This window comes from Narcine bancroftii, chromosome 12 (genome assembly GCF_036971445.1).
Source record: "Narcine bancroftii isolate sNarBan1 chromosome 12, sNarBan1.hap1, whole genome shotgun sequence".
Taxonomy (NCBI): Eukaryota; Metazoa; Chordata; class Chondrichthyes; order Torpediniformes; family Narcinidae; genus Narcine; species Narcine bancroftii.
The window spans coordinates 86,964,303-86,988,843 of record NC_091480.1 but is presented as its reverse complement, the minus strand read 5'-3'; the positions used below and the strand labels follow the sequence as shown (position 1 = coordinate 86,988,843).

The 24,541-nt window shown below is 40.7% G+C and overlaps 1 protein-coding gene across 1 annotated transcript in view; it reads left to right on the top strand.

The window, feature by feature from the left end:
• mpp2b (MAGUK p55 scaffold protein 2b) overlaps positions 1-24,541 on the top strand; it is a 110,636-nt gene that overhangs the window by 27,796 nt on the left and 58,299 nt on the right. Inside the window, exon 2 of the mRNA XM_069904618.1 lies at positions 11,002-11,120. Coding sequence (XP_069760719.1) covers positions 11,002-11,120 — 119 coding nt within the window. The remainder of the gene's footprint in view (positions 1-11,001; positions 11,121-24,541) is intronic.

Genomic DNA, 24,541 nt, shown 5'->3' with positions numbered 1-24,541 from the left:
AAAGTCTGTTTGATTCTGTCTGCTTGCAAAACCACATGACCCTCCCAGAACAGCAAGTTCCCCTGTGGCTGTGACAAGTTCTTTCATCTGTTGCTTTTTTGTAAACAACAATCCATTAGTGAAGTCTCTTGGGCACTCTCCAAAGCCCCCGCAAAGGCTGTTGGCCCAGATATGTCTAGCATGAGCAGAGCTCCAGTAGTTTAAATAAGATCTGTTTTATAGTGTTTGTATGTGACCTACACTAAAAAAACACCTTCCCCAATTTATCTCCCAAAAACATATCTATATTCTGCCATATTACCATAAACTGAATCAATTGGGATTTTTACAAAATTATTACATGGGCCAATGGATCTGTGTTCATGGTGTATGACACAACAAAAATGAATAATTCATCATATAATTTAATACTTAATCTTGTGTTTTGTCCAAAATAAACAATTATATTGAAAATTTTTGCATTGGCTAAGTTTGCAAGTATTTTTTACTGGTCCACACTGTTTTAATTGGATTAGGCACAGTGTACTTCACAATTGTTTTCATTTTTAATTGTTTTACCAAAAAAATCCAATTTTGGTGGCAAAATTATGATACGATAATGTTATTAATGCCTCAGAAATTAATAATATTACATAATATATTAGGTGGCTTTAAGAGAATTTATGGAAAAAAAGAAACCACACTGTACACATAGTTGTGGTGGAACCTGTATTACAGGTATTGTACTGGTTGGCCCGGCCCTCATACTGTAACTCCTCCCCTTCCCAGGATACCTAATAAAGGCATTATCACCCAATCCTCTCCCTCAGTTCTGCCAACAGCATGCAAGATATGACTGTTTATAGTGATTAAAGCCTCTTAATCTTGACTTCTGGACTGTCGGATCTAATTGATAACGCTACAATAGAATTCAACAGTTTATGGCTATCTAATCTTTTGGCTGACTTATGTTGGTGCTAACTGGTGCCTTTAGTGTTAAGATTAGAGTTAAGTAGTCTATAGGCTGTGTATAAATCTCTAAATGTGATTTATTTACATGCTAATGGAAAAGATGATGAATACACACCATCTCCCTTCACATGTGTTGTTGAGAGAGAGAGAGAAATGTGTGTTTAACTCTCCCCTAGCTACTACTGTGTAGTAATGCCTTTGGGGGATTTCAAACTCTGATAATGTAGAACCATTTGTAAAACTAAGCAGAAATAGGATGATTGTTGTGAATGAAGAGATGAGAATGACAGAGATGTATTCTGATATGAAATGTAAGGAATTTAAGACAGAAGAGAGGAGAAACAAATGTATGATGGATTGTAAAGTGGGGAATTCACTACTGGGGTTAATGGAGTCAACATTTAAGAATGCTTTAGTATTACACAATTCGAAGTTGCATACCCTGGAAAAGATTACATAACTTGAGAAAGAATTATGACACGTTCATTGAAGTGTGGCAGCCGTATCTGAGGCATATGGGTGTACAAATATGATCTATACACACTCCAACCCAACAACAAATAAGTTAAGATACAAACCATCCTGACAGATTGTGATAGTACAGATCTATCACCAATGTATATAGTGTATATAGTTACAGTATCTAGACTGTGCTTACAGCGATTGGCTGAGAACTTAGCCACGCCTACTGTCTGGGCCTTAAAGGGTTGTGTCCCTAGCCAGGTCGGATCATTCCGGACTGGTCAGCCACCTGTGAAGAGCTCCTGTCTTTTGCTAATAAAAGCCTTGGTTTGGATCAACAAGTCTTTGATTCTTTCGACGAGCTCTACACAGATAAATAAAGAAGAGACCAAATTAAGATAGTGGTGCAGACGACATGTTTATGAATTTGTAGTTTTAATTTTTTTTCTTTTCCCTTTTATGGATAATATAATTTATATTTATATAAATGGATATTATATTGTGTGAGAAGAAAATGTCTTATATTTATATATATTTGCTTCTGTTTTTTAAAATAAAATATTCAACAAAAAAAAGAATGGTTTGAAAGCATAAATGAACAGGAATAAAGGCTAATTGCTAACTAAGATCAGTGGTTGGGATTAAGACCATTTTACAAACAGAAGATGAGGGCTAAATTGGGTTGACTGGGTTAGATGATCTGTTTCTAAGTGGGATTCATCTGATACTCCATGTACACATGCTAAAAGGTAGATTGCTTCTCACCAACATAGTCAGTCACTCCAATCTTGATTTGTAAGATGATATTTGAATATTGAATAAGATTGGGGAATTTTAACCAGGAAAATATTGAAATATTGTAAAGGTTCCAGAGAACCTTTGTGATTGTTCCATGCTGTTATTCTTTTTAATAATGAGATTTTTTTCATCTAAAGTAAAAACACACAATGCTGAGAGGAAGACAACATGGCTATGGAAGCGAGTCTGAGTGAGTACATGGTCATAGAGCTTTTAAGCAGCCAGGATTACAGATGGGGAGCAGTGAGAAAGAATGCCGCAGAACTCCCTTCGGAGAGCAAAGGGAGAACTTCTTCAGGGTAGGCATTTCCTTGAAGAAGTTTCACAGAGCTTTTCAGTAGACAGAGCAAAACACGAAAGCCTGCGGACATCGCAATTGAATAAAAACACACAATGGCATTGTGTATGTTTTTGCTTCAATCTCCATGTCTGCAGATTTTCAAGTTTTACTCCTATTTTCAACTGAATACCACTTCAAAGGAGTTTTCAACTGGCACTGAAATACAGAATTAAGAAATGTGGTTTTAGCTTCTCTGATGTTGTTGCGAACGATTTAAACTAGGGAGTGTCCTAAAATTAGACATGGCATGAATCATGAGTTTAAAAGATTTTAAAGATTTCTTTCCCATATACTACATAAGTGCAACAATTTTAGATGTAGGGGAGTTGTGCAGCAATGAATAACACTTAAAATAAAGGTGGATTTAATAAAGAAGTAGTGATTATTAGAGGTTTGTCAAAATCCAACAAGTCATGTGTTCTTCAAAACGTTTCATGCTCCTTAATTATATCCATGCTCTCAGGATGGAAGATTTTGTGTGGTATGTAGTCTATTTTAAGAACTGGAGCAAGTTGAATGGTGAAACTTTGGGAAGGCATTAAAATTCTCGAGCTTTGCCTGGCAAGCTTTATATTCATTGCTTTACTTCAAAAGATTAATGAGTAGCAGAGGATGTATATGAAAAACAGATTGCAAATGACCTGTAAGAGGGCAGAGCATCATGGAGTGTGATTTTTTTTTCTCATTTTACATTTTTTTTGTGTGCATCCATCACAGTGAATTTTCAATGACATGTTTCATCGTGCTTTTGTATGCTTAAAGCATGTTGTCAATCAGCATGGGTGTAGTTTGGTGCTCCGAGGTTGCCAAGAAAATTCTCACCAACATCTTTAAGTGCCTTCGAAGCATGTTGAGGACGAAGACTACATTTGCATAGTACCTGCACTGAGTGCATGCTTGGACTGGCCAAATCAGCTTCCTTTGTGGGCAATATACCAGTAGACTTAAAATATAACAGGAAATCACAAAACTAGGTTATATCTAAAAAAAAATGGTACATGATAGGAATACTTTAAGCTGATTTTTTTTGTGATCATCGGTCCAAGATGTACAAAATACACCCAAAAATGTTCAGGAAGCAAAATCTTTGTTATCGAGTGTTATTGATCTATGTACCATTCACTCAGCTTACTGAGTGCTTATTTCTCATTGTCATGTTGAATATTTTCTTAATTTCCTCTGACTTTTCTTTATTAATAGCATTTCCATGCCTTGTGCTTCCTTATAGTTTTTGGAGTTTTCCTTTTACTGCTTAATTGATAAAGTTGGACTGTCACACAAAGACAGCAATTACAATGACATATTTTCCTCAAGGATGGTTGGATTTGAATTAATGAAAATTCTATCTTCATCACCTGGGTGGCCTCCACTTGAATAATATATAACATCACGGTCTACTTTAAAATGCCACAATCATGGTTTCCGTTAAATAACCTACATTAGCACCAAGTTTTGTGTAGAGTGGCATGCAATGTAATTGGACATATAATTGAACGCTACCATTGTATTTTCAGGGTTGACGGCACCCTGGTGCATTTTCAATTCTGAGTCAGCCATGGATAAATGCTGCCTACCATAACATCGCAGTAGGGAATGTGAGTTCATCACCAATGAGACAAATGCCTTTCCAAACAAATACCCACTGTTGTACTCTATAAATGAAAATGTGGTATGGTCATTATCTACCAGATGAATGCATTTATGATCTTTTTTTTCATTTTCAGCCTATTGGTTTAAAAAAAAACGAGTAGAATTTATTGATTAAAAAACATCTATTTCATTGGATTAAAAAGTACGGAGCAAAAGTGACAGAGATAATTTTGTTACTGCCTAATTTTGATGGTAATATTTGCTTCTTCCAGCAAAAGAGGACCATTTTGATTTAGAATTTTTTTTTTGTAGTAGACCACACCTACATGCTTTACCAACCTGATAGGGAAAGAGAAAAATAGATTTGCATGTAGATGTTGCTTCAGAGGGCCAGAAAGAAAAAAAAAGAAATTTCCCTGAAAGTTTAAATCGCTGACGGAGTGTTATGATCTCCCATTTCATTTAGTGTGACTGTCACTTTAAGGGTTAATACAGGCTCCAACCATGGACAGTTGTGGAGAGACTGGATGGCACCAATAAGTACAGACTAGAAACAAAGGTAATGCTCTAGAGGAAGAGAAGGAACAATGGTTGTTTATCCAGGAAAATAGGCAGTGAGAGTCATGTGAGTGGGAAACAGGATTTTTTTATTATTGACCACAGCCATCTGATGAACACAGTGGTGGAGTGACTCTGTGTGAAATGGACAATTCTGCAGATTCTCCCTGTCAGGGGAATTATTGAACCAACGTGACCAAAGGAAAGATCACTTTGGCCCATATCTGGGTAAAGGAAGCAGGAGAATGTTGCATCGAATTGTGACCAAATGACCCCTGCCTGGGTTTTGGAAGTATCGTGGAAGTCACTTGTTTCGCTTTCCCCGATGCAAGGAAAGGGGAGTGGTGACAACCATTCGTCCGAAAGAATACTTCTCAGCAAGAAACTCAACAAGGATTCGTGAGATTTCAGGAGTCCAGTCACTCAGTCTCTCACACTTCTTTCATGATTACTTCTGGGCATCAGTTTAACACTCTGTGTTTCATCACAAGATTTGAGGTAAATTTAAGTAAAATGTTTTATAATTAGTAATTGTTAATAAATATATTGTTTTAAAAGAAAAACAACAACAGTCTCTTGGAGACTGTTCTTGCAGCTGGTCTGTGTCGTAACAGGAGAGAGACACCATTCTTGTTATTAGGCACCATTTCGTACTCAGGATGTGTTCTCAGAGACAAGAATACAAATAGAGTTAGTTTTGAAAGAGATGATTTTAGCATTATATGATGAAATGTGTTACCGACAGGACCTCTGTGGTGGGGATTTAGCATAAATCCCTGCCCCTGCTGGTGCCCTGGCATAATGATGCTGCCTGTGACGGCAGTATTTGAAGGACTGGGTGAGTTGAATCATTACTGGCCAGCACAGTGAGGGTGATCTACCAGGAAATGGCAGTGGCTGCTCCAAGAATTGACAGACTGCAATTGCTAAACGTTATCTTCATGCAGTAAGATCCCCGTTATCCAAAATTCAAGCAACCAGCAAAAAAAAATTGTGGAAAATAAATAGGTAAAAAATAAAGTTTAGAATTGGTGCACCCTAGCATTCAATTTTCCAATCCATGCAACGTGCAACTCAAGCAACTGGGAAATACACTTATCTGGGGTCTACTGATCCCCATAGGTGCCAGATATCATGGGTTTTACTGTATTTCTTTTGTACATTCTAAATCTTAGAGACATAATTGTCAAATGCCCTAGTCTTGGTCAATTATTCTATTAATGTATATACTTTAAAATGGTGAGACAAAGCTAGTGACCAGTTATTAAATGGGAAAAATTGTGATACTGACAAATACAATGAAGTTCTGTATCAGCTCTTTCATGGAGCAAAAGGCATGGAACAGACCTTTCACCCCAATCCATTCATGCTGTCCGTTAAGGTTCTTGTCAGGTCCTTTTTTGTCCATGTCCTTCCCAACCTTTCCAATCCACATACAGTAAAACCCTTGCTATCCAGAATTCAAACATCTGGCAGCCTCAAGCAACCAGCAAAAAAATCAAGGAAAATATATTTAAAAGTTAAAATAAATAAAAATAAATTAATAAACGTAAATTTAAAATTGTAAAAGTAATTATTCTCTGAAGTCAAACCTGAACCTTTGGTGAAGATGGGACCAAATATTCAGCCAGCGGAGGGCCTTGGCCGTGCTTTGCTCATAGCAGCTGTTTGAATAAAGTTGTGTGAAACAGCAATGGCGTCGCCCAGGATGAAGAGCTGGTTGATGCCAATTGCCATTGGGTTGAGACTCTTAAAGTGTCTGCTTATCCTGCTGGAGTAAGAGTCACCCCAGTCAGAAGCTTTATCTGTAAACTTGGGGAAGTAGTGGTGGGTATTAAATATCAGGACTGCTATTGTTCGCCTTTCGGGCGGCTCAGTGGAGGAGGAGAAGCCTTCAGATGTGGTGACGGTTAAATGTTTTCAAAGAATGTGATTGGGGGAAAAAAGCAGAGTGCTTTAATATTTAAAATATTCATGCAGCGTGGTCAGTTAAACGGTTAGTGCCACACTGTTACAGCGCCAGTGACCAGGGTTCAAATCCGGCGCCAACTGTAAGGAGTTTGTGTGTCCTTCCAGTGTCTGCATTGGTTTCTTCCGGGTGCTCCAGTTTCCTCCCACCCTTCAAAAATGTACTGGGGTTGTAGATCAATTGGGTGTAATTGGCCGGCATGGACGTGTGGGCCAAAAGGGCTGTATGTCAAAATTTAACTTCAAGTGAAGTTTGTTCTCATTGTAAGTACAGGAATAGTATTTTTGCATTTTGTCTTTTAAACTATTTTTAATGCAGGTGTGCTAGTTAGGCATTGAAAGAGCAAGTCTCAAGCAACCAGAAAATCTATTTATCTGGCATCTACCAATCCCCATGGGTGCAGATCCCAGGCCTTTTACTGTATCTGGACCGAAGTCTTCTGAACTTAGATGATACTTAGACCTGGGTCTAGACCCTGACTGAGTAACAGGAGTCATAATTCCTTAGAATCAGAATCTTGACACAGGTTTGGACCTGTGCACCATCCATTTTCTCATATTGGTATACGAAGCCAGCAGTTTGAACTCCTTAAAAAAAAAGAGTTTCAAGGTACAAAGGAGAGATAGTTCCCGTATGACATGATGAGATCCAATGGGCAGAGATTTAGGGGATGCTTTATCTGCCAATAGTGAGGATTATTCCTTGTGAGTGCAGTTGAAGCAGTTCTTTTTATGGTTTCTAATCATCTGGTCCAGAGTGCAGATTTAGCTTACAGCTATGTTTGGTTTAAATATAATGTCATTATATTTAAAGAATTGCAAGTTTGCTCTGACGGGGATAACATGGAATGGATTTATTGTGGCATTGTCTCGTAGTTACTCCTAATGTCAAGTGTAACCTTTCTCCTGAAGGGTTACCTGCTGTTCAGACAAATGGCAATAGACCAATGCATTACCTCTGCTCTGGCTGTACCTGCTGCTAAGTGTACCAGTCACACCGGTTAGGCCAGTTTCATTGCTTCCCTGTTGCTGAGATTAATGAGACCTCACATTGTTAAATTAGGTAAGCCAATCTGAGACTTGAAACTTCTCCAAAGTTCTCCAAAGTTCCCCTAAATCCCATCCCAGTACCTGGGTACATGATCCAAGTCCAATGGAGTTCATCTCTGTGTGGGTGGGTGGGTGTGTGTGTGGTTGGTTCAGGGGAATACTCCAAAAGAATATTGAGATATTCTGGTCAGGTTGACTGAAGAGGATCATGGAGAGTCCCTTCCACCCTGCACACAGCATCTTTCAGCTGCTCCTATTGGGAAAGAGGCACCAGCAGGCTGAGGAAGTTTCTTACCAAAGGCAATGAGAATGCTGAATGACCAAAGGAACTACTCACACTGACCATCTGAGACTCTCATCTCCAAGAAACAATATTATTTATTTGTATATCTGAATACTAGTCCTGCATATGCATTGATTGTCCGTATGTGTGTGATGCCTGGTTGTGTGTCTTGCATGTTTTGCATCAAGGACTGGAGAATGCTGTTCCGTTGGATTGTACTTCTGCAATCAGATGATAATAAACTTGATTTGAGGCTGTGTCATTCTTATCCACATCAGAATGATTTCCTTGTTATCACTGCAGGCATGTAACATGCATAAGATGGTTACATGTATGGAAAATGCTCTAAGTACTCGAGCTTGTATTGGGGTTGGGATCTAATCAACACTTTTGCATCATTACCCCATTGGACCATATCTAATTGATTTATGTTTATCCCACATTAAACATCCCTATTTAATAACTTTGACCTTGGCCATTGGCTCCTGTTCCACTTTCAAAATCCCTTTCAATTATTGTACATGTGGTTTCCTCTGTTCCTCTTCTCCCCACCACCCCAGAATATTCCATTTGTTATGTTAAAGGTACTAAGAGAGTAAAACTTTTTAATTTGTATAATTGTACTCTTTAAAATAGTTACACATAGGTAAGTGTCAGGTGATGCATTTTTGAAGGTCAAACCTGAAATCTGAGTACAGGGTCATTGGAAGGATAATTCTTTGGCTTGGCTTCGCGGACGAAGATTTATGGAGGGGGTAAATGTCCACATCAGCTGCAGGCTCGTTTGTGGCTGACAAGTCCGATGCGGGACAGGCAGACACGGTTGCAGGGGAAAATTGGTTGGTTGGGTGTTGGGTTTTTCCTCCTTTGCCTTTTGTCAGTGAGGATAATTCACAGTATAGAGGAACAGTGGGACCTTGGGGTCCAAATCCACACATCTCTCAAGGATTCCACACAGGTTCATAGGATAATTAAGATGGCCTTTGGGGTGCTGGGCTTCATTAGTTGAGGGATTGGGTTTATGAGACAAGAGGGCTTGTTGAACCTCTACAAATCTTGTCACCTCATACTAGGAAGGATGTGGAAGCTATGGAGAGGGAGCAGGGGAGATTTATCAGGATGTCACTGGGGTTGGAAAGTATGAGGCAAGGTTACAGAGCTGGGGATTTTCTCTTTGGAGCGAATAAAGATGAGAGGAGACTTTATTAAGTCTACAAGAATCTGAGGTATTGATGAGATCGACAGCCAGCACCCTTTTTTCCCCCAGGGCAGGAGTAGAAAACACTAGAAGACATTTGAACAAAGTGAAGGGAGGAAAGTTTAGGGGAGACATCAGGGTACATATTATACACAGAGAGTTGTGGGTGCCTGGATTGCCTTGCCAGGGGTGGTGGTGGAGGCTGAAACATTAGGGGCATTACTCAGGCACATGGATGAAAGAAAAATAGAGGGTTATGAGATAGGAAGAACCATAGAATGCTCTTCTTTTTTTCTTTGGCTTGGCTTCGCGGACGAAGATTTATGGAGGGGGTAAAAAGTCCACGTCAGCTGCAGGCTCGTTTGTGGCTGACAAGTCCGATGCGGGACAGGCAGACACGATTGCAGCGGTTGCAGGGGAAAATTGGTTGGTTGGGGTTGGGTGTTGGGTTTTTCCTCCATTGCCTTTTGTCAATGAGGTGGGCTCTGCGGTCTTCTTCAAAGGAGGTTGCTGCCCGCCAAACTGTGAGGCGCCAAGATGCACGGTTTGAGGCGTTATCAGCCCACTGGCGGTGGTCAATGTGGCAGGCACCAAGAGATTTCTTTAGGCAGTCCTTGTACCTTTTCTTTGGTGCACCTCTGTCACGGTGGCCAGTGGAGAGCTCGCCATATAACACGATCTTGGGAAGATCCTCCATTCTGGAGACGTGACCCATCCAGCGCAGCTGGATCTTCAGCAGCGTGGACTCGATGCTGTCGACCTCTGCCATCTCGAGTACTTCGACGTTAGGGATGTAAGCGCTCCAATGGATGTTGAGGATGGAGCGGAGACAACGCTGGTGGAAGCGTTCTAGGAGCCGTAGGTGGTGCCGGTAGAGGACCCATGATTCGGAGCCGAACAGGAGTGTGGGTATGACAACGGCTCTGTATACGCTTATCTTTGTGAGGTTTTTCAGTTGGTTGTTTTTCCAGACTCTTTTGTGTAGTCTTCCAAAGGCGCTATTTGCCTTGGCGAGTCTGTGGTCTATCTCATTGTCGATCCTTGCATCTGATGAAATGGTGCAGCCGAGATAGGTAAACTGGTTGACCGTTTTGAGTTTTGTGTGCCCGATAGAATGCTAGAGCATAGAAAACAGGTCATTCAGTCCCTCTGGTCCGTGCTGACCATTATTTTGCTAGTCCTATTGGCCTGCTCCCATTCCATAACCCTCCAGACCTCTCCCATTCATGTACCCTATCCAATTTATTCTTAAAGCACAAGATCGAGCCTACATTCCCCACACCAGATGGCAGCTCATTCCACACTCCCACCACTCTGTGAGTGAAGAACTTTCCCCTAATGTTCTCCTTAAACCTTTCCCTTTCAGCTAAAAACTACGATCTCTCATATTTATCTCCCCCAACCTAAGGGGAAATGCCTACCCGCATCCACTCTGACTGTACCTCTCATAATCTTGCAAATCTCTATCAAATGTCTCCTCATTCTTCTTCGCTCCAAGGAATAAAGCTCTAACCTGTTTAATCTTTCCCTTGTAACTTAACTCCTGAAGACCTTGCAGCATTTTAGTAGGAATATATAGGTCAGCACAACATTGAGGGCCAAAGGGCCTGTACTGTGCTGTAGTGTTCTATGTTCCATGGCAGCTTACTTCACTCTTTCTCTGAAGTACAACTCGACTCAAAATGCTAGGGGACCTGGTAGGGCAATTAACCAATGAGTTCAGTTTGTATTGATTCTTGATATTCAAAGGTTACCAAATATGGAAATTTCCAAACTGAAACTTGCACTCTGTTCTTTCCATAGCTATGCCGCAGGTTCTGGACAACTTGAATGACTTGCCAAACTCTACTGGAGCCAAGGATCTAGATTTGCTGTTCCTGAGATGCATCATGGAGAGCCCGATTGTTCGATCACTAGCTAAAGTAACTACTTAATTTTTGTACATTTCTGAATTGCTTTTGTTTAAATTTGCCGAAGAATGTATCATCAGACGAGATCACCATGAATTACCCTGAATCTTCATTTATTGCACGCTTATCTCTTCTGCCGTACAGTTATTGGACCTTAATCTTTTAATAAATTGGACGGCACGGTTGGCGTAGCCATTGGTGCAATGATCGGAACTGGTTTGGGGTTGAAATATATAGAGGAGTGTCGGCTAATGGGGTGTAAACTGGGCGGCAAAGATACGTGAGCCGAGATGGCCTGTTAACTGTGCTGTATAAATTTTCCTCAACTGCAGCAAATGCCACCAAATATTTAATTCCCTTTGATGATGTGAAGAATTAAGTAAGAATGTTTTGTTGCCATGGGCACAGCTGCTAAATTGATCCAAACAATCAGACAAGCATGTACTTGAAGATGTTTGATCAGTGAATAGTGATTTAACAAGAGAAAGAATGTTAGAGGAAGGCTATGTGCTCCAACACTGTCAATCGAAGTGTTTTGGATCATTTCCAACAATTTTTTAAAAACCTGTAGTTCTGAATTGTGATAGAACCCTACATTTTCTAAGGGAACATACTGCTATTTTTGGATGAGCCTTTGTTCCGATATTTGAGAAAGAGAAGCAAGGGAGCCGACCCTAAGAACGATGGCCATGGTAGTGTGGCTGAAGGACACACACAGGTGGCAAGTTGTTGGCGACTTGCGGGCAAGAAACCTGCCCAGGTCACGGGCTGCTGGCGACTTCAGGTCAAAGGACCAACACCAGGTTGTGGGCTGCTGGAGACTGCTTCGTTAAAAACCAAGTGTCGGTGCAGATTTTCAAGGGTTGCTGAGGGCAAGGAAGACTCCTGAAGGGTCCTGGGTGCTGAAGGCTTTGGAGGTTTGGATTTGGGCTTGGATTGCCGATGGTTTGAACTGGAGTCTTGTGTGGCTGCAGAGGCTTCGGGAGCGCTGTAGGACACTTGAGCCCCTTTAACACTGGCACCTTGTCCTTGAATTGATATCCAATCTACTGGTTAAGGGTCCAGTATGAAAGTTCCTTAATCGGCATGCAGGCATCAAATCACACCGGGGATGATAAAATCTTGGTTGTATCATCCCTGGTGTCAACTGACCCTGCATGCAAATTAGCCCAGTGTGAAAGGGTTATGGACTATCTCGGGACAAAGTAGTGACACATTGATGCATTTTTGCATGAGTACAGGAATGAGAAGGAAACGTAAGATTAAAAAGAAGGTATAAACTTTGCTGACCTATATAAGCCATAAATTTCTAAAGGACAATGGGAAAGTTGCAGCAGGAGGGAGAGAGAAAGAGAGAGCAATGGCAGATCTGCCATCCCAGAATTCCATGCGGGAGAGAAACCCCTCCATGAGTGCTCTGTACATACAGCTGCACAGAATTCCGGGAGGGCAGGTCTGCCATTGCTCTTTCCCATGGACTTTGTAAATTGTGCACTATTGCTGCAAGGACAGTGTTTATAAATTGTGTGGCTATACTTTCCCATGATCTTTTATAAATTTATAAAGTTTTATATAGGTTGGCGCAACAACAGGGGCTGAAGGGCTCAAACTATGCTGTGTACGGTGCTTAATTGTGTTATAATTTGGCATGATTAATTTGGTTTAAACACAAGATCATAATACATTGATCAAGATGTAGGGCAGGTCCACCAGTGCTCGATGTGTCACTCAGAATCCCTTATCCCTGGGGATGCCTTGTGATGAGTGTGGAAGGACACAGAAAATCGGCTTAAAGTGGTCCAGTGTGAAAAGCGAAAACGGCTTCCTTAATCGGTTCACTGAATGGACCACCCACTGGTTAGCCAGTGTGAAAAGGGCTTTTTCACATAGACCCTCTTTTGCTTCTCTTTCTCTGAATGTAATGGGTGCCGGGTAACGCTAATGGTAAATCTTTGGGCAATTTTGTGTATATTACATTTCTATATCTTGACATTAAATAGTATCTGATCTAATCTGAACTTTGCCAGTTTGTCTGCAGGGATGAATTTTTATGAAAGATTCTTCTCTAATAATATAATTGATGGAGATATTTGAAGTTGCCCTATACTTGTTGACACATATCTATTTGTAACGTTGAAATGACTTAGTTGGTGTGCAACAGATGTAATTCATGGGAGACTGAAAGCTAAATGTGGATTTCTTGCTTTATAAGTTTCAGGATTACATTTGAAAGCAATTTCTCATAAGCCACCATGCTTTGAACCATCAATCGATAATCGGTGCTCTAGTTTTCAGTTTATTTGTAACCATGATTTGATTAAAAAGAAATAACATTACACTAAATTAACATATTTTAATTCATGTCACGAGCACACGTATATAATGTGCACATGAATATAACATGCAGAAAATCATAAATTGTGGGAAATATTTCATATATCGCACACACGCATATACTGCATGGGTGTAGTATTCTAAATTCTGACTGATAAAAGCAATATGTATTTAAATAGGATGTGAGAGAAAGCACATACTAGTATCTGCCACAGTTTAATCTCCCACAATTAAAAACCCAATCAACTTTCCCCAGATGCGTCAATCGCCCATTATATAGAGGATAGCCTTCTGCCTCACATTAACAAGCTTTGGAGAGGAATTAATTCAATAGATCAAAGGCAGGCTTCGGAGTTAAGCAGGATTTTAATTCTAATCTTGTCTCAAACAGAGGCACTTGATATGTTAATGTCCTCCCTCAAGGACGGGTCTGGGCAATTAACACTGATTAGGTGCAGTGCCCTAGCCAGAATGTCCTGTTTATAGGAATACCATGGCATTCAATATAAGAAGATATTCCCAAGATCAAAATTTCCCACGGCTGCTATAAATTGTGCACGTTCTTTCATTGCCGGTCTTACATTCGTGTGCTCGCTATAACATTCCCATGCTCTCTATAAATTGCCGGCGCGTTTTTCCCACGGCCGCTATAGATTGTGTGCATTCCTTCAATGTTGCTATTATATTCCTACACCACTATAAATAGCCGGTTCAATTTTATCCCACACCTATTATTAATTGTGCGTGTTCTTTCAACAAGTAAAAATATTCTCATTTAGCGCACACACGCATACAACACACGGGCTGGAGGGGGGGTGCCTAGTTTTTAAAATATGCATATAACACATAAAAATATAATAATTATTATGTTTCACAGGATTTTTGCAACATTTTCAGCAGTTTCGTTGCAAACAAATCCCTCACAAGATTTGCTAACGGCCATCTGGTATAAAGTGGTTTTAATTGATGCATTGTTAACATTCATGTTACCCATTAGAAACTCACAGTGATTAAGAGTAAGACTAAAGACATATGATCATTTGTCAGCAATCAGATTAATACTTCTTAACTGCTTTACCATACCATTAAAACAGCACAGAAATCTTTTAAATTTAAATTTTTCTATTTTTTTTACAGCACGGTCGAAGCCATTTAAACCCGTGCCGCCCAATTCCATCCAAATTGGCCTTCAACCCTGTATCGTTTTTTAGATGGTGGGAGGAAACCTGACCAACCAGGGAAAACCCAGCCATACATGGGGAGAACGTACAAAATCCTTACCGGCTGTGATCCTTGGCCACTAGTACATTGCGCTACCACAATGCTAAGTATGTCACCTGCACTTGCTTCTTGGTTCTTGATCCTCCCAAATATTCCAGATAGAATTTAAACAGGAGGTGGGGGAGGGTGGGCTTAAGGAGGAGATTTTTGAAGAAGAGATGTCTTAAATTTGATGGGGTCTGGTTGTGCGAGCATGGTAGGGTGAAGATTATTCCATGCTTTAATTGAAATCGGAGAAGAATTAATTGATCTATCTTGGAATATGGCACCACAAATTGGGTTGCGTGCCCTTGTCTGCTCGTAACAGGCTTGGGTCCAGTGTAGAATTGGTCATCTATATCGAGCTGGCAGTTTAGCATTTTGTAAAAACAGGTCAGGCGGTGTGTTGGTCCCCATCACTGTTCATATTGGTCCCCATCACTGTTCATGGCCCAGGCAACGTAATGCGACAGCAGTTTCATCAAAGTCATGGGTTTTCATGTTTAAAAGTTAATGATTAATATTTAGAGACACTGCAAATCAGTTTGGTAAATTAAAGTCAGATTATGAATACCATTGGAGCGCCTTGCTGAGATTGAGACGAATTTCTTCCGCAGTAATGTTAATTCCTGTGTAATTATTTTAAAGTGATCCTGATCATAATTAAGCTTTAACTTTGCTCAAGCTAGCAGTGTATTTTCCTCTGTGAATCAAATGATTAAACCATCTTCCGCAGGCTCTGGTTTAATTATTGTTGATTAAAGTTTGAACCTTGGGACCAGCAGAAATCTATGAGAGTCAGGGCTTGGTTCTCATGACCATTCATGGGGAAAAAATATATTCCGAGAAGGTGGTATTCCGAATGCATTTAGCTTGGCGAATCATTCTAAATTATTATATTTGAACTTGCATCAATCATCAGTGAAAATTACATGCTCAGAATACAGATACAGCATCCATGAGGTCCTAACCCAACACTCGTCATTGAAAACAAGATGAAATAAAATGAACAGACGTTAGCAGGTTTCCATGGCTGTAGATTTTATTCACTGATACTAAGTGCACATCGTATGGATATTCACCATTGGTGAAGGCCTAAGGAGGAGCAGTTATTTTAGATTTGACATCATTCAGATACCTTTCTATTTCAAATGTGAGATTATAAATTCTATCTGTGGAACTAAGGGTCTACTTGGTGTAGATCGATCAATGTTAATTAATGCCTATAAGTACCTCAGACAGAACAAGTATCACATTTCCCCCTTCTTGTGGCTTGGTACAATAACAACATCATCTACAAATTCGCAGATGGTACCAATTTAGTGGGTTGTTTAAAACCGACAATGAGTCTGGAAACTTGGCTGAACAGTGCGCGAACAACAACCTCACACTCAATGTCATGAAAACCAAGGAGTTGATTGATGACTTCAGGAAAACCAGAGGTGGACGATCCAGTGATCATTGGGGGATTAGAGGTGAAGAAAGTGAACAAATTTAAGTTCTTGGGACCAACATACGAATGGTGAAAGCATATACTTCCTCAGGAGTTTGCAGAGGTTTGGTATGACATTAGAAGCCCTGGAAAATTTCTACAGAGGTGTGGTGCAAAGTGTGCCGACCAGCTGATAATGGTCTGATACGGGGACACTAATACCTCTGACCCAGCGCAGGACATCACAGCCAAAACCCTCCTCACCATCGAGAACATCTACAGGGAGCACTGCCGTTGGAGAGTAGTCGCATTCATCAAGGATCCACATCACCCAGCACATGCTCTGTGGTTGTTGCTATCATCAGGAAAGAGGTAGAGGCGCCACAAGACTCGCGCCACCAGGTTCAGGAACAACTGCTACCCGTCCACCATCAGACTCCTCAATGACGAACTCAATCAGGGACTCATTTAGGGACTCTTACTTTTGCACTTTATTAATTTTATTTTTCTCTCAGTATCGTATAGTCAGTTTGTTTACATTTCTTTGTTTAAATGTATATGTTTCATCTTGAGTATAGTTTTTTTTGCACTCTCAATCAGTTATAATTCTCTCTGGTCTGCAGGGGAAAAAAATCTCAGGGTTGTTTGTGATATCACGTATGTTCTCTGACACTAAATCTGAACTTTGAAGATGTCATTGCATTGTCCAGGAACTGTGTCTGGGTCAGTTACATTCTGCGTGTTAATTGTCAGGAATGCCGATCTGCTGCCTATGGCAGTGACCATGGGAGTATATTCGATTTTTGTGTACATTCCTTTCATTGTCCAGATATCTTAAATTCCTCGAATTTACATTTTATTGCTTTTGAACAATATTTCTGCATGAAAATAAAATTTCTTCTTGCTTGTCTAAAAGGACAAAATTGTGATTTTACACTAGATTTCTTGACCTTTACCAGAATTCTAAAGTGAGATGTAGCAGTATAACTTGATATTCTTAGTTATTCTAGGGCAGCATGGATAGCGTAGCAGTTAGCTCAATGCTGCTACAGTGCCAGAGAATGGGACAGGGGTTTGAATCCCCTCCCCTGTCTGTATAGAGTTTGTACATTCTCCTTGTGTCTGCGTGGGTTTCCTCAGGGTGCTCCAGTTTCCACCCATCCTTCGAGAAAAGGTACAAGGGTTGAGGTGTAATTGGGCGGCATGGACTTGTGGGTCGATAGGGTCTGTTACCATGCTGTATTTCTAAATTTAAAAAATTTAAATTTAAAAATCACTGGATCACACTGGAAATTATTATTTCGTCATTAAAGCCATAATTACAGATGCCCTTTGAGAATAAACACATGACTGTGTTTCCACTAATTGTCTACACTGTAAGAATGCTGCAGTTAGCTAGGGGGATTAATTAACCAAGAGATTTGAAAAGATGCTTGCATTTGAAGGAAAGAATTGACCTGAGCAGAGTTCGAGCTCAACAAACCCTTTTTTAACATTGCGCACATTTTTTCCAAGATAGAATGTAAGGAGGGTAAAACACCATGAGTCCATAAGACCTAGGAGCAGAAGTAGGCCATTCAGCCCATCGAACCCACTCTGCTATTCCATCATGAGTTGATCCATTCTCCAACTCAGCCCCACTCCCTATCTTCTCCTCTGACTCTTCAGACACCCATCAATCTCTGTGTTAAATACACCCAACGACCTGGCCCACACAGCTGCAAATTCCAGAGGTTAATCACTCTGGCTAAAGAAATACCTCCCCATCTCTGTTTTAAATGGATGCCCTTCTCGTCCATGAGATAGAATCCAGCATTGCCCAATGTGACTGATGATTGTGAAACAGTTAAGATATCGTCAACTGCAGAAGTACGTTACTGAGGTGCAGCGTGACAATGACTGCTCTGGTGGTGGGCCCAGTGTATCCCAAAATTTTAGGTGCTTTGCTGGATGCATCAGTGCTGTGTCTGTGAATGAAAATAGGCAAGTGAAAGCTCAACAGAAGAGATAGGAGAGGAGTAGACCGTTCAGATTCGCATCCCTGCTCCACCACTGATGGTGAATTTCAACCTCAAGCACGATTTTCTTGCCCTATTCCAAAAGTCACTCAATTCCTGTGATATTCAGAAATCAATTAAATTTTGCTTGGAACACAGAAAATTGATGCATAAGGTCAGAGCATATGGAATTGAAATTAAGAAGCTATGTGGATTGGGAATTCATTAGTTGAAATTCAGGCATTGTCATGTTCATCAAAATTTATTGATAGAGGTTAATTTGCGAGGAGGCTGGTAGATGTCTCCTATGTAGTAGAAGTAAGACATGGTCAAAAGTATCAAGAAACATTGGTATGAGTAATGCAATTTAATTTTCCTAAAAATAACTGGAACTGATTCCCCTCCTGTGAGGTATATTGTCAAACATCCCCTGAAAATGTAAAGATACCTTGTCCACTGGTATTCTCTTACCTTCTTTACTAGATAGATCTTTAAATATCCACAATAGATTTGTCGTACATATTTTCCATCTCATAAATTCATGTTGACTTGGTCTAATCATATCATTTAGGTGTGTGAATGTTACTTATAGCTTGAAACATTTACTGAAATCAGGTTAAATTATCCTTTGGTTCACTATTTTGGTACACAAATGTCTCTGTTGTAAACATCTTTTGCTCAGTGGAGATAGAGTGCCTGTGAAATGCAGACCCTTCTACCTGCCAGGGAATTCACGGCCACACTGATTGCTGTAGTTTACACTCCACCTTTGGCAAATGAAGTAATGAAGGAGTTTTATGGTGCCATCTGTGAAGCCCAGAAGTTCCATCCCAACACTGCCATGATTGTAGGTGGAGACCTGAACCACATCAATCTGAAAGCAGTTCTACCATAATTTCAACAGCATGTCCTCTTCACTACCAGAGGAGAGGACACCTTGAATCAGCGTACAAGGCTGCCTCTTACTCCCACCTTGGATACTCCGATAATGTGCCACCACATTCAGACTACTGGAAAAATGAACAAAGCCATTTTGCAGGGAGATCAGGATATGGCTGGAGAACTGGAGTGGGGCCACAACAGCACCACAGGACTGCTTTGAGACCATGGGCTGGAGCTATTTCAGGGAGGCTGCCACATACAACGGTCATGTTAATGTCGAGGAGTACATGAGCTCGGTGACTGGCTACATCAGAATGTGCATTGAGGGTGTCACCCAGATTAAATGCTTCACAGCGAGGCTAACCAGAAACCATGGTTGGATGCAGAGGTCCAAGCACTTCTCAGAGCTTGCGATACTACCTTCAGGACAGAAGGCGAGATGATACAAGATGACAGAACTTTACCGTGCAGTCCGGAAGGCAAAACGGGGGTGCACACAGAGGAATTCGTAGACAGCTGTGAGACACCAGCAACATGATGCCATAACAGATCACAAGACATCCTTGAGTGTCAAATACAGTGACATCTCCCTTCCGCACGGTTCAACGAGAAGAACAGGCGGACACTGAATAAAGGTCCGTGATGAATGGGACTCCATGCATAGCTGTGGCCAGGGTGAGGTGAACCCTATCCAAGCTGAATCCACACATGGTAGCAGGACCAAATAACATGGTTAGGTACTGAAGGACTGCACAGACCAAATGATGGAGGTCTTAATGGACATCTTCAACATGTTACTGTAGCAGAACATCGTCCCCTCTAGTTTCAAGACAGACAACATCATCCCAGTACCAAATAAGGTGACAGTAACTGTTTTCAATGACTACTGGCCACCATTAGGAAATGCTTCAAGCGAATGGTGATGAAACGCATCAAATTTCACCTCCCAGATACGCTGGACACATTTCAATTCACCTTCAGATAGAACCATTCTACTGATGACACTATTGCCTTGTCCACCCACTCCGTCCTGACCATATGGAGAGCAGCATCTCATATGCCATTGACTTCAGCTCGGCATTAATACAATCATTCCCCAGAGACTGGTGGAGAAGGTTTCCTCGCTGGTACTCAACACTCTTCTCTGTAACTGGACTCTGGACCTCCTAACAGAAAGACCACAGTCTGTCCGGGTCAGCAACAGAACATTGAACTCAGCCCACTTCTGTTCACGCTACTAACCCACGACTGCAACACCAAATCCAGCTCCAACCAGGTCATCAAGTTGGCAGATGACGTTACACAGTCTCAATGTGGACAAGACAAAGCAGGTGATTGTAGATTTCAAAAGGACTAGGGATGACTACCCTCCACTACTTTGAATCCACTTAACTAGTGACCTATGTTGGACACACAACATCTCTCCACATGTCAGGGAGGGACAAACAACGATGGCACTTCCTGAGAAGTCTGCGGAAGTCATTGATACTGGCCTCCATTCTGTCAACTTTCTACAGGAGCTCTATCTGGAGCGCCGTGACCAGCTGCACCCCAGTATGGTATAGTTGCTGCAGAGCATTGGAACAGATAAATCCACAGGACCTTAAGAACAGCAAAGAGGATCATTGGGATCTCCCTCCCCTACCCAACCCCCTTCCTCACCGATGTGAAGAGGGCTCGCAGAATCGTTGAGGACCAACCAACATGCAACAATTTCCAGCTGCTCCCATCGGGAATGAGATTAGAGCCAGAACCACCAGGCTGTGGAACAGCTTCTCCCTTCATGCACTGAGACTGCTGGACAACTGATGAACTGCTCATATAAATCCTGATATTCTACTAGATATGTAATGATATTTTTATATAATGTATATTATATGTACTGTTCTATATATCGTTTGTCTGTTTGTGTGTTATGGCTGACTGTATGTTTTCATGTTTATGCACTGAGGACCACAGAATGCTGTTTGGTCAGACTTTACTTAAAAAATCGGATGTTAATAACATTGAACGTGATCTATTTTCTCCTTTTTTCAACAATGGGGTCACATATTTGACCCTTGATCTGCAGAATCCATTCCAGAACCTTTAGATTTTGTAAGGTGATAATTGAAGAATCTACCATTTCTGGAGCCAATATGTACAAAACTCTGGGATGTAATTATATTTCTTGGCATTTACAAGTTTTCAAGTTCATTAACTTTTCTAGTAATGGTTTATTATTGCCATGGATGACCACTTATCGCAGACTGCCACACCTCCACTCTGACCAAGTCAGTTTTGAATCCAGTTGGCCAAATCTCCATGGATCCCAGGTATCCTAATCTTCTGGATCAGGCTAATGTGAGCAGCCTTCTTAAATCCTTTTCCAAAGTCCATGTAGACAACATCCACTGCTCTATCCTAATGTGAGCAGCCTTCTTAAATCCTTTTCCAAAGTCCATGTAGACAACATCCACTGCTCTATCCTCCTCAATCATCTTCAACTCCTCAGAAAACTCAGTCATTCATGAGATGTGAAGTGTCCCCATGCTTTCCAATCTGTTCTTTAGAAGTTAATGTCCAAGTTTTGGTTGATTAAATTTCACAATTGTGATAGTGGCATTTAAACTTGGATCTCTGTTCTCACTTAATCGCTCTGCTACAGAGAATCTCAAGGTCATGTTCGTCTGAAGCAACTACTTTACAGTGAAGTAAATTTATAAAAGACTATAAAAAGACAATTGGGCCACAGGCATATGTATCAAATGATTTTTGAATGACAACTTCGTTTCATTATTGTGCACTCATTGAAACAATTAATGCAATTTTCGGACAAGATTTTGCATGATCATATAATTTTTTTTATACAATTGATTTTCCCTGTTGATTCAATCCCTAGAAAGAGGTTAAGTCTTCTCAGTGTGGCAAATGTAACGATATAAATTAAAAGTCATGGAAAGGCTCAACACGTTAAAGGCATATAAATGTGGGCATCGAGGTTTGAAGATGAAACTTTTGAACAGAGAATGTTTAAGAACAGTCCATTTGCAGTGCTGAAAGAATATTATTAATCATTATTCATTTCTACTATTCTGCCAATATTTACTAATGGAGAAAGGGAAAAGAATTGCTCAAATTATTATTTGTAGAAATATTGTAAATATTTTTTTTTAATCCATAATTGCCTCACCACACCCGAGAATAGAAAGAATTCCTCATCTCTCCAAAAAAATCAAATCCTCAAAATTGGGCAAACCATAAAATTTTTAATGCCATGAATTAAAGCTATTGATAGGAATTGGGTGTCTGAGATCACAAGGCAGAGGAGAGGATTAAATATTATTTTGATCGATATTCCATCAGTCAAACTGTCATAACCAGCCAGAACTTTCATTGATCCTACAGGGAGACTATATTAAATTTATGATGTTGTTGTACAAATGGCAAAGTCTAGCAAATGTCTTCAATTCAGAAAAGAAAATCGTATTACTTTGAGTGAAATCTGCTTTGATCTTTCTTATTTTGTATGATACCCTTTGGGAAAACCAAGAGTTGCAGAGACCAAGATACTTCTCAAGAGTGCAACCCATGATACTACCTCTTTAATTTTGTGACAGCATACAGCATCTGAGAACAAACCATGAAACATACGTCTTATTTCCATCTCATTTAACCTTCCAGACTTTATTATGTGTTGAAATTGTAAACTTGTGTGTGGCTCATCTTGTGCTCCCGTTATGGCCTCCTCTACCTCAGAGAGATTAGACGCAGACTGGGAGATTGTCTCGTTGAGCATCTTTGCTCTGCTGCAGTTGCAGGAACCTCCCATTTTAACACCACACATTATTCCCACACCAACCTGTCTCTTCATGACTTTGTGCACTGCCAAACCAAACTGGAGGAACAACAGCTACTATCCCTTCTGTGCACACTTCAACCAGACAGCATTAACGACTTCTCCAGTTTCTAATAAACCCCTCCCGCAAGTCTCTATCTTTCTCTATCCATCTGTCTCCTTTTGTCCAGTTCCCCACCTTCTTCCCTTCCCTCTCCATTCACAGAGCCACCCCTTACCCCCCCCAACTTTTTCTCCTACCCTCCCATCTATATCTACCTATGACATCTTTTAGCTTTTGCAACCTCTCCCTGCCCCTTCCTCCCTCTACGCCTCTCCTCCCCTTTCCCCGTTGCCCCACACCTTGCCAAAGGCTTCAGGCCAGAAATGTGGGTTCCCGTTCACTTCCTATCATTGCTGTGTGACCTGCAGAGATTCTCCAGCGTTTTTGTGCATTGCATGACCATCACAGCGTCTGTAGACTCTCCTATTTAACAACATATTTCTGACTTGGAATCTTATAAAACATGTGGCGTCTCCAGTTTACTTTTAACATATACATTTCTTTCTTTTCAACATGTTTAAAGTTCTTGTGTGAGTTTCGGCATGCCTGATAAGGTGACCAGAATAATAACCATAAGATAAGCAGAAAAATAGTTTGGCCCAGACTAGATGGGCCAAAGAGCCTTTTTCTGTGTTGTAATGTTTTGTGGTTTATTAAATTTCATTTTAATGTGCCTGTCACTTTAAGGGGTAACAAATTGAGGGCTAGTATAAGCTGCGACCATTCACAACTCTGGAGAGAACAGAAACACAACAGTCAGGCACGGACTCCGTCCAGGGTTTATCCTCCGGAGAAAGGAAAGGAACATTTGTTGCTTTTATCCAGGCACTGGCGTGGAGAGACCATGTGGGTGAAATATTTAAAGAAGCAAACACACTTGGTGATCAGGGGCCATTTTAAAAGGAACAGCACTTTGAGCAGGAAACCATCTGAAGGACCACTGTGCGGGAGTGGCTCTGTGTGGTCATGGACAATTTGTTGGTTTCTCCCGGTCAGGAGAAGTTTTGATCCTCACCGTGTCCAAAGCAAGGGTTATTTTGAATGGGAATTAGGGTACCACACTGTGACCGAAAAGAAAGGTCAGTTGAAAGGGAATTTTAAAATCCCACCATGACCAAAGGTCACTTTGACTGACCCATATTTGGGTACTGGAAACAGGAGAATTATGGCATTTGGATCATGACCAGATCTGTGTCTGGGTTCTGGAAGTTTTGTAAAAGTCACACATTTCAGTTTCCCCATGAAAGGAAAAGGGGAGTTGTAACTACCACTCATCTGGAAGGATAGTCACTCTGGAAGTAAGTCGTCAAGGTTTCATGACTTTTTGGAAGTCTTTCACTCAGTCTCTCTCACCTCATTCGTTATCACTTCTTTGCATCAATTTAAGAGTCTTCATGTTAACACTGGATGTTAAGATCAACTTTTAAAATGAATTTCCAGAATTCTGCCTAAGCTGTAATGGTATTGGCTCTCTCTCTCTCTCTCACACACACACACACACACACACACACACACACACACACACACACACACACACGTTTATTTACACATAGTTGGAGGTTAATTTATATAAGTTAGATAAGGTGTAATATTATTAGTAATTAATAATAGAAATATTATTTTGATAATAACACTGTCTTGGTGAAT